The sequence below is a fragment of the Talpa occidentalis genome, unplaced genomic scaffold, assembly GCF_014898055.3.
Source record: "Talpa occidentalis isolate TD23 unplaced genomic scaffold, MPIMG_talOcc4v2.1 talOcc4.9, whole genome shotgun sequence".
NCBI classification, from domain to species: domain Eukaryota; kingdom Metazoa; phylum Chordata; class Mammalia; order Eulipotyphla; family Talpidae; genus Talpa; species Talpa occidentalis.
This window is the reverse complement of record NW_023605305.1, coordinates 15,589,485-15,600,019: the sequence shown is the minus strand read 5'-3', so window position 1 is coordinate 15,600,019 and position 10,535 is coordinate 15,589,485. Positions and strand designations below refer to the sequence as shown.

At 56.5% G+C, this 10,535-nt stretch overlaps 1 protein-coding gene across 2 annotated transcripts in view; it reads right to left on the bottom strand.

Moving 5' to 3' along the window:
• Positions 1-10,535, bottom strand: part of WDTC1 (WD and tetratricopeptide repeats 1) — a 52,855-nt gene continuing 42,320 nt past the window's right edge. The window contains exons 11-16 of one of the 2 annotated variants that reach the window (XM_037501189.2): positions 9,954-10,062; positions 9,018-9,191; positions 5,756-5,991; positions 4,151-4,325; positions 3,056-3,248; positions 1-2,002 (exon numbers count right to left, since the gene is read on the bottom strand). In XM_037501189.2, coding sequence (XP_037357086.1) covers positions 1,805-2,002; positions 3,056-3,248; positions 4,151-4,325; positions 5,756-5,991; positions 9,018-9,191; positions 9,954-10,062 — 1,085 coding nt within the window. In that variant the 3' untranslated portion in view covers positions 1-1,804. The remainder of the gene's footprint in view (positions 2,003-3,055; positions 3,249-4,150; positions 4,326-5,755; positions 5,992-9,017; positions 9,192-9,953; positions 10,063-10,535) is intronic. The other variant, XM_037501191.2, reaches the window with a different exon arrangement.

The following is a 10,535-nucleotide window of genomic DNA, read 5'->3' as shown; positions in this document are numbered from 1 at the left end:
CCTAGAACAAAATGGTTTTAATCAATTGCGTCACCCTCACTCTCCTGGGAGCGGAGCAACAAAAAGGCTCGGCTCCTGCCCCCAGAGGACAGTAAGGCTTATGTGTCTCTCCACACTGCAGGGCCCAGGCCGGGCAGGCAGGGGGCGGGAGGCGGGAGGCAGGGAGAGAGGAAATGGCGGGTGGCTCCAACACAGGAAAGTAAGGGGCCCCTGCTGGCCCTCGGGCCCCAAGGCCCAGTCCCAATCCTCCCGCTGTCCCCTCCCTGGCGAGAGAAAGGTCATGGAGAAGAGACAGGGGAGCAAGTCCTAGCAGCAGGAGAAGCAGCAGCAGCTGTTTCCTTCCCCAATAAATATGCTTCATTACCAAGCTAGAGGAGAGGGCTGGGAAGAGGGACGGGGTGGGGAGGAAAGGGAGAAGCTGCCACCTGTGTTGCCTGGATTAAAGCAGTAACGAGATGGTGCCAGACCCCCCACCACCATCCGCACCCCCCCTGTCTTCTTAAAACTGTGAAAAAGCTTTTAACATGGCCCTCCTGTCTCCAGGGCAGCTCTGAAGCCTGACTGAGAGGAGGCACCTGGCAGAGACAGGGGCGGAGGGAGGGAGGGCGGGCGGGAGGAGAACGGAGGCTGCTTCTCCCCAGAGGCTGCAGCTGGAGGGCTGGAGCCAAGTAAGCACTGAGGGGAAATGGGGGGAAGGGAGGAGGGAGCACCCACTACCATAGCAGCTCTGAGTGGAGAGCCCAGGGGGCAGAGAGGGGCCTTGGTGAGTGGTGGGGTGACTGCTGCATCCAGTGTAAAGCTCGGGCTGCTGAGGAGAGAGGGGGCTGAGTTGGGGACTTCCCATCCTAGTGGCTCAGGAGACCCACCCCCCCTCCCCCCAGAGCAGCAGGGGACAGAGAAAAGCCATCACTTCTTTGGTCTTTGTGGCGGCTCAGCATGTGGGTTGGGAGGGAGGGAGAGGCCCTTAGCGGGGAGGGGAGGGGAGCGCCACCTCAGTGAGAGTAGGCCTGGCTGGGAGCTCTGGCAGGAAGGTCACAGTGAGGCCAAGGAGCGCCCCAGAGAGGAGAGTGGCCGAGGTGCAGAAGGGCTGGCACAGGTGGGTGGGGTATGGTGTGGTGCCCCACCCTCTGCCAGGCCTTGAGGATAGGCTGAGCCCCCAGAGGTGGTCAGTGAGAACAGGTGCAGGGCCCACAGCCAGTGCCCACCAAGAGGGCAAGGATGCTCTGCCACCAGGGCAGTGACCTGGCCTTGCTGACTTCGGGGCTCCCATCCCTCCTCCTGTTTCCACCCTGATGCGGTGGCTCTGGAGGGAGGGTGGGACTGTATCCTTTTTCAGAACCTTCCCTGAAGACCAAGGGGGAGCTAGCCTGGCCTGTCTGGAGCAAGAGTAGCAACCCATCGAGGCTAGCCCTTACTGGTGGGGAATTCCACTCCCCTTCCTGCTGCCAGCTGAAGGGGAGGGCGGTCCCTGGAGTCCGTGTGAGCCCTGGCCTCCCCGCCTGGCCTGAGGTGGGCCAGAGCCCTCCAGGGACATGGAAGCAGGAGGCGGGGGGGCATACTGAAGGGTGTCCCCCCTGCTCTTCTCAGGGTTGGGGCCATTCAGAGGCAATGCACCCCAAAGTCTGAAAGCCATGAGTTGTAGCAACAACCCCGCCGCGATGCCAAACTAACAAACAAAACAGGGGAAATGAAAAAAAAAAAAAGGGTGTGGGGGGAAGACAAATCAAAACAGAAATCCCTTGACCTCCTGCCCAGGTGGAGGATCCAGCCAGCAGCAAGGGCTGGGCACCGGGGCCAGGCGGGTCTAGCTGGGCCGGCACTGCACCTGGCCCTCAGAGCTGTCCTCGTCGTCAGAGGCCCCAGCACCTGCGCTGCTCAGGCCCGTGATCCGGTAGCCCATGTTCAGCAGCATCACCTCCAACGGGTCCGCATTCATGCGCCGCTGGTTGGCTTGGGAAGCACCCTCCATGTCCTCCACGACCCGTCCTGTGAGGTCTTCACTCTGTGGCGGGAAGCACACACACCCCTGGGTAGACACGTGGGGGCGGCCGGGAACACGCGCAGACTGAGCTGAACATATGGCGGGGCATGGACAGCCCAGATGCATGTGGAAACCCGAGGGAGACGACACACCACGCGGTCAGGTACATGGGGACCCGGACAAGGACACGGCATGGGAGGACACACCGGGACCAGGATGTGCTGTGTAGACACGACGCCCCCGCCCCACCCTTCCCTTCCCCTCTCCCAACACGCCTTCCTTGCTCCTCTTCCTCTCCCCTCAAGGGAGGGTCTGTAGGGTTCTCTCTTTCCCAGCAAATTGCCTCTGGAATTAGATATGCCACTTGACCTGTATTGCCAGCTGGAAAGTGGGAGGAGGTGGGGCAGAGGGGAGTGAGAACTCAGGCTGCCCCACCTGGCTACCCACGCTGGGAGGCTGGGAGTGGAGGGGGCCAGCTGTCCTAAGCGTCCCTGAGGTCAGACGCTTCTCAAGCATCTCTTTTTTAATCTTCACTGCAACCTCTGGAGGTGGTGCTGTCACTCCCACATACAGAAGATAAAAATGTGGCTCAGAGATAAGGTTAAGTCCCTCAGGCAGTGAGCAGAGGGACCAGGATTCAAACCACACCCCACCAGACTACAAAGCTTCTTGCCAGGGGACTGGGGGACTGGCCTCTGCACAGCTGCTGGGCCCACGCAAAGGGGGCAGCCTCTGAGTAACTTCCTCAGGAGATGGTGTGGCATCTGCTCCCTCCTGCCCCATGACCTGCCCCCATGTCCTGGGCCATTGTCTCCTGCATGTGAGTCTCATCTTTGCAGCTCCCCTAAGGCCAGCTCTCACGCCTGCAACTGCCCACTCTATCTGGAACTTTCAGGACTTGATGGCATCGCCTAGACACAGCCTTGGGCCCTCAGGTAAGAGCTGACTCTGCCAGCAGCTTCTAGCCTCTGTGTGACTTGGTTTTCTTCCCAACCCTCATAGGCTCAGCCAGAGGCTGAGGGTCCATCCCTCCCTTCCTCCCGTGTGGCTCTGGTCACTCGTCCACATCCTCACCTCTGGCCGGGGGTTCCAGAGCCGCACAACAGGGTCGATGCCGCTGGTGGCCAGGAAGCAGTAGCTGGGGTGCGGCTGCAGGCAGTTGACAATGGACTCGTCTCCCTGGAGCACGCGGACCAGGTTGGTGGTCTCCTTTTCCCAGATGAAGAAGGAGCCATCGTCAGAGCCGCTGACGATATACTGAGCATTGCTGGTGGAGGGGGAAGGGCAGGGAGGTCAGGCAGGGTGCTTCCTACAGTTGCGAGTAGAGGCTCCATGGCTTGGGGAGAGGGGCAACAGGGACCTCTAGGGCCACTCAGCCCTCAAACTGGGGCCTGACAGTTGACTCAAAACTTCTACACACACAGCGATCCTCTCTATCCCACCAAGCCCCGGCCACTGCTCACTATTCTCTGAAACTCAGGGCCAGGACAGCCTGGGTCCCTAGATTGCACAGCGCTACATAAGCCCCTCGAGGAGGATGGCAGGACTAGATCTTCCATCTCCAAGGGCTCTGGGAATACCTTGTCTAAGGTTCCTGGGTCAGACCCGCCACACCCTAGAGTACATCTGCCCTGCAGAGAGGCACCCGGGGCACTTACAGAGGATCTGGACTGAGGAATTTCCCATTCGAGTTGTCTCACCTACCCAAAGGAGGCAACCTTCCCCGAAGGAGGGTTTGGCGATGGTGTCTGAGACATAGGCTGTGTCCCTCGGCACCGGGTAGCTCTGAGCACATAGCGGGTGTGCCGAGGCTGCCAGCCTCTGAGGGGTCTTGCCTCGGACCCCCAGCAGAGGGAGGTTCCATGAATCCAGATAAAGAAACCAAGTTCCGCACGCGGACACAGACGGAGGAGGTTGGGGACAGAGGAACAGTCCACACACAGTGCTAGATGCCTCATGGGTGGTATCGTTAGTCCTCATGAGCGTGTGTGTGGGGGGCCCATGAGCGGGGAGGACTGGTGTCATTTTACAGATGAAGAAGCCAAGGCTCACAGAGCTAAAGACATCTGCCTGCCCAAGGACACAGAAGCAGAGCTGGGATCTGAGATTCTTTTTTGAAAGCACTGTGTCCCCAGACCCCCCAACCTCCTCCTCTTCGGGGTCTCAGACCTGCCAAAGAAATTGGCCTCCTTGATGTCTGTGGTGGTGTTGCAGTGGCCACAGTAGCGGAACTGATAGTCGTAGCTTCGCTCCCGCAACACCATCTCGTCCTCTGAGATGGAGTCCTTGCGGCTCGTGCTGCGGAGGCGGACAGGGCCGCCGCCACCAGCTCCCTTCTTCTCCTCTGGCGGCAGAGACCAAGGAAAGGTGAGAGTCCTATATCCCCTCCCTTCCCCTCCCCCAACCGTCCCCATCCCATCCTGTTTTCAGCTCAAGTACCAGCAATGCAGGGCAACCTGCTTCTACCCCTCCCCTGGAAAAATACGAAGAAGCACGTTTGAATCCAACCCTTGGAGATGTTCAAGAAGAGACCTGTGATGCCAGGGGGTTTGGGAGTCAGGTCCCTGATTAAGGTCTGGAAGCCCCAAGGACACACAGGCCCAGGGTCTGTTCTGTGAAGTGACAAGCAAGGAGGGGAGGGTGAAGCACTAGCAAGAGAGCTGAGGGTGGGTTTGTCAAAATAGATCCACAGCTCTGAAGGCAGAAGGTCCAAGCCCTTCCCCTTTGGAAGTTACCATGGATCCCAACGAAAGCACTGGATTGGTGAAGTACCCTGGGTAAGACCACACCAGTGTTCTCAGTGCCTTAAAAGTACCTGTTCCTGCCTGCTTCAGGGCCATTGCACATGTTTGCTCCTATGCCAGGAACTCTTTACCTCCCACAGCTACATTTTGTATTTTCAACTCTTCCTCTTGATCCTTGAGACCTCAGCTTGGATGTCTGTTCCTCAAGAATTACTGTCAAGCCCTCTTCCTCCATCACCATCTCAGGTCCCCGTGGCACTCATCACACTGTTTCTTCATTTACTTGGCCCCTACACTAGGCTACAATCCCCAGGAATACAGAGATCTCATTTGATTTGTTCACAGCTGTGTCCCCAGGACCCAGCAAAGGGCCAGGCATGCACACAGTAGGTGCTTGATAAATATGTAAGGAAACAAATCAGCTGCATGGTTAGTAAACTGCCAAGGAGGGGTGAGGCCCCATCTGTCTCAGGGAGCTCACTCCACATACAATTACCCAGCTTGCTCTGCGATGCTAACAAGGTGCGGCCCTGTGCAGGTAAGGCAGCAGACTTAGAGAGGTTGTGTTTTGCCCAAGGTCACGTGGCCACTACATGCTGTGCCCAAGGCATTTCCAATGCCCTGTACTGCTGCCTCTGCGGACACCCGCAACCTGGAAGCCCTGCACAACCCCCCGCTGCGGCCCCTTATTCAGATGCCCAACGGAGCAGCCAAGACCTGTCTGTGGGCAAGTGCGGATGCCTGGATGGAAAGATGACCTGACGGGGTTCAGCTTACTCTTACTCTGAGTTCTGGACACTCCACTAGATGCCTCCAACATGCTATTACTAATCTTCAATAAACTCTAAAAGGGCGGTGCTAGCATCCCCCCTTGTCAGAAGACGAGTTAGTCTCAGACAGACCATGTCATGTGTCAAGTCTGCATGTTTCTGAATCAGCAGATGGGTTCTCCCACTCCAGAACCTGCCCTTCTTAGAACGTCATGTAGCACCTCAAATAGGGACAGAACCCCTTCTCAGTGCCCACTTACCACCATCATTTTTGGAGAAGAGGGCGGCTGTGATGTCTCGGCCCAAAGCATCACAAGCGCTGCTGTGGGCCTGTTCTGGGAACTTCCCTTTGAAGTCATCCAGGCACTCCAGGGCCTCAGCCACGTACTTGAGCTCAAACAGGCAGCGGGCCAGGCGGAAGTGTGCCTTCAGGTGGCATGGGTTTAGGGAGATGGCCTTGAGGCAGTCCCTTAGGGCATCATAGTGGTCACCATCCCTGGGAAGGCAGGGGAATGTGGCTTGGAGGTGGGGCCATGTGGCAAGCAAGGAGTCCCCATTCCGTCTCCTCTGCTTCCTGTGGCCACCCCAGCCTATCTCTGCTGACTCAGGGCAAGGGTACTGGGCTGAAGAGAACCCTTGCTCAGCCCAGGCCTGGTTCCCTGGGAGACAAGAGTATGTTAAAGAAGCAAGCCAGGAACTTGGGTTTTGGGTGTGTGTGTGTGTGTGTGTGTGTGTGTTGGGGGGGGGGGTGGTGGAGGCTGGGTGTGTGGCAAAAACCAATGTCAGGCTGCCCTCTGCTGGAAACAGAGTGCAACTGCATGCCCGCTCACCCCAGGCGCCCGCAGCTCTGCAGCAGAAGGCTTGGCATCTTGCCCACCTCAGGCTCCCCAAGTCCTCCTCCTTCTTTCCTCCATCCATCTCCTAAAATCCCCCCGGCTGGCCTCAAAGCCTTGTCCATGGTAGGGGGCCCACAAGGACAGTTCTGTGGTCTGGGGAAGCCAGAAGTGCCAGGCGGGGACTCAGGGTCTGACCAGCAGGCAGCAAGCCCTCAGCCAGACCCCCCTCTGTCCTGGCTGACTGATCCACAGCAGCTGTGGCCTCTACCTCCCGGGGCTGGAGGATGGGGCCTGACAGTCTGGCGCAGTCAGCTCTCTGGAAGCTGATGGCGAGGAGTGTGCACATCAGAGCTCCAAATTGCCCCACTCACTTCTCCAGCCTCCTAGAGCATGGATGAAGGGAAGTGGGAATGGTGTGTGGGGGCAGCAAGTTGGGGAGAGTTGCAAGAGAAGTCCGTCCTCCTCCCACCCTGTGCCAGAATATAGGACACATCCACACCCCCACCCCAGAACCTTATTCCCACCTCTCATCAGGAGCTGCTTCTCCTTTGGGAGCTGTTTCTTGGCTGGCTGGTTGGTTTTCTGCCCAGCTGAGGTGGGCCTAGGACTCGACTGTGGCAAACAGCACTCCCCAGGACTGACAGCCCCTCTGTGACGAGAGCACGGCTCCTGACCTTCCCACAAAGGCCAGAACAGGCCTGACATGGGCAGTGTCCAACTGCACCTGATCTCCCATGGCACTCAGAGGGAGCAGCCAGCCCCTGGAGCTGCCACATTCACACCAGGAACAAGCAGCTCCGCCAGTACGGGGGCAGGCAGGAGACAGCGTGCTTCCATGCGTCACAATGAGTGGCTGTGACGAAGGAGCAGGCGCTGTTTGGAAACCCAATTACGGCCTGCAAGGTGCCCCTCAGAGCTCCTGGGGAGAATCAGACCAGAGACCAGCCAGAAGCCAGGGGGCGACAGCGCCCACTGCATCCAAGAGCAGATGGCAGCCCTGGGGAGACTGACCTGGGACAGAATGTGACATTCTAGGGGTCATTGGCAGGCATGTGGGGATGGGGAGAGAGCAGCCTGGCCCCAGGGCTCACCCATCTAGACCTACGCCAGATCAATCTCCCTGAAAGGACAGCCCTCAGAGCATCCTCTCATGCTCAGAACTCTTCAGTGGCTGCCCATCACACACTGAATCGAGGCCAAAACGCCACCGCTCTGCATTCCAAGTCCTTCCCAGGCCGGCCCCAGGCTACCTCACAGACTCATCTCCTGCCAGTCCTTTCCCGAACCCTCTGCTTCAGCCAAATGGATTTGTTGTTCTGCAAACAAGCTCTTCAGTCAGTCCCCCACCCCCACGCCTTTGTTCACACCATTTTGTCTCCCTGGGAATGTCCTTCCCCCATGATCCCCTCCTCCTTTTCATCTCCTTGTCTACGCCTGCCCACACTCAAAGCCCATTCAGATACCACATCTTCCTGATGCTTCCCTGATCCCCAGCTAAAGCCACCTAACTTTTTTCCTGAAGCCCACAGCATTTCATCTGACCACTCAGAGACTAACTGCGCCCTGCCTCTTTGGTGATATGCTATGTTCATGTCTTTCTCCCCTAGGCACTCTGGAATCCAAGAGCTCAGAGTGACTGTATCTAGCACATAGTAGGAGTTCAGAGAACATATCGAGTAAATGTGGTTTGGGAAATGCATGAGTGAAACAGCTCTCAGCAGGATCAGGACCAGGATCACTGTGTTCTATGCAACTGTTGGGACAGGGAGGTGAAACCCCCAACAAAACTGTCATCTCCTGAGTTTGGTACTATATGAACCCTTGGTATACTCCTGATGCCTGAGCTAAGGTCTTTGGGGTAGCATCTTCACAAACCCCCATCTATCGTCCTGCTAACTTGGGTGGGTTTCTTAAGTTTCCCTTCCTGGCCTGCCGTGTTGCAGCCAGACGATGGCACACCAGCTGGCCCGTCTGTCTGGGCAGAGCCGACGGATGCCAGACGGAGCAGAAATGGCTGTGGGCCCAGCTCTATCCATCTCCAGTCCTGGCCCTGGCAGGGGGATGGGGTCTGCCTGTCTGCTTGCCTGCTGGTACTGTAGGCAGAAGGGCTAGGGACCCCTGATGGTGTCCAGAGATAAAGGATACTTATGCTTATGGACTTACTCCTTTATCATCGGCTACTACAACCCAGCATGACCCACAGCTGGCTTCAGGTCTCTGGGACCTTGATTGTGCTTGGTCCAAAGGATCTCAGAGCACAGGAAAGTAAGCTCCAAGGTCAGTAATGGAGGCACAGATTAATTTCAGATGGCTATCAACTGAATTCTCTAAATGGCCTCATTTCCATCCATCAAGATTCTGTGTCTCTGAAATTCAGTTTAAGGTCCAAATTCTCCAACAGTTGGGGTTAAGCAGTCTCTCATATCCTACTTCTCAGTGGCCACAGCACATTACAACAGAGCACCATGTTGAAACTACTTGGGAACGTGTTCCAGTTAACCAAGTCTTCTTGACTAGCGGGTCAGGTACCTGCTCACTACCAGCCTAGAGGCAGGGAGGAGAGGTCTGGGCCCAAGAAGCCCTTACTCGGCAGCAGGATGTCACTGCCACCTTCCCTAGATGCCTCAGCACTTGGGTCCATCAGGCCTACTGCCTCCGTCCCTCATCCTGGTCTGGCTTTACTCACCACTTGCGCTTCATGTAGGCGGCAGCTCGGTTTCCATAGAGCATGGCATTGTGAGGGGCCCTCTGCACGGCCTTGCTATAAAGCTGAATGGCCTGGGTCCACTGCTGGCAGGCAAAGGCCTCATTGGCTTGCTGTTTCACACGCTCCAGGTATGGGGGCAGCTCTACCTGGGGACTATGGGAAAAACAGAGCCAAATTGGGACAGCCAAAGGAGGTCAGAGCAGTCTCTCAGAAATCTGTAGCCCTTCCTGGGGGCCACCATGATTTTTTTAGCCCCCAGGAAATGCACTGTCATTTACAAGAAGGGACCATTACTATCCTTGTCTGAGTTACCATGAAAGGTAATGGATATAATTCTAGATACTCATGAGTCCGTAAAAAAAAGAGGGGCAGAAATAAAACTGACCTGAGCAGCCTTAGGTACTTCTTCATCCAACTCCTGGGTCTGACCGTCACTGACACCACCTGCCTACATGCTGATCCTTAGGGCCACCCAAGTTCCTCCCAGGATCTCTCTTTAGAGAACTGCTTCTCTCAAGGGCTAAAGGATTTGAGCACCTCTGGATCAGAAGCCAGCACAGTGTCTGGCAGAGAACAGAGGCAAAATATGCTATGGTATGGAGAAGAATACAATGGGGAGGCCCATCTGTGTGGAACCCCTTTAGAAGGGAGCTTGGTACTGAGATACAGCCACCCCCTTGGGTCCTGACTCAGCTACAGGTATGAAGCTGCACGGCCCGTCTAACTAACTACAGTCCTACCAGGAAGGAGTAGTACTGGACCACAGGCCACCCTCCAGAAGTCTCTCTGCCCTGGTTCCCTGACTCTGTGGTGCATGCCTGGGTGGGTCAAGAGGGTTTACAGGACATGCCCCTCCCTCTGCCCTGTAAGATATAATTGGACTTGGGAGGGCTGGACAAGTTAGGCTGGGCTCACCTGACATGTCCCCTACTCTCGGGCAGCCGAAAGCCGTTGCTGTGAAGGTGCAGGCCATTGGATACACCGTTGGACACACCATTGGTGGACATCTTGCCATTCTGAACTTCTGGCAGGGGATGGGGAGAAAGGAAGAGCAACAACTCAAGAGGATGGCCTCATTTCTTCTCTGCAGCCCTCAGCTTCCATCGCAGGGTTGAATGGTTCCTTAGTGTGGCTATCCTCCCAGGGTTAGATTCATTCCCTGAAAAGATCTGATGGACCAGCAGGCAAGGGCATAAAGAAAAGTCTGTGCGCCCTCTGCTGGCTGCAGAGAGACACAACTTCAACTTGGCATTGCCCTTAGAAAGAGGGGTGGGAATGGTGGCTAAGGAGGTGCCTAAATCTACTGCAGGTTCCAGGAAGAAGTCAATGAGGACATTGATCCAAGACAAGAAGGGAAGGGCAACTACTTCAGGTGCTCAGGAGTCACATCATGGAAAGAACCTGCTTTTTCGGAGGGAAGCAAGAGGGCTGTGTTGCCAACCCTTTGCAGACCTCTCTGACTTCTGCTATCTTCCTGCTTACTGTAGAGATGATATC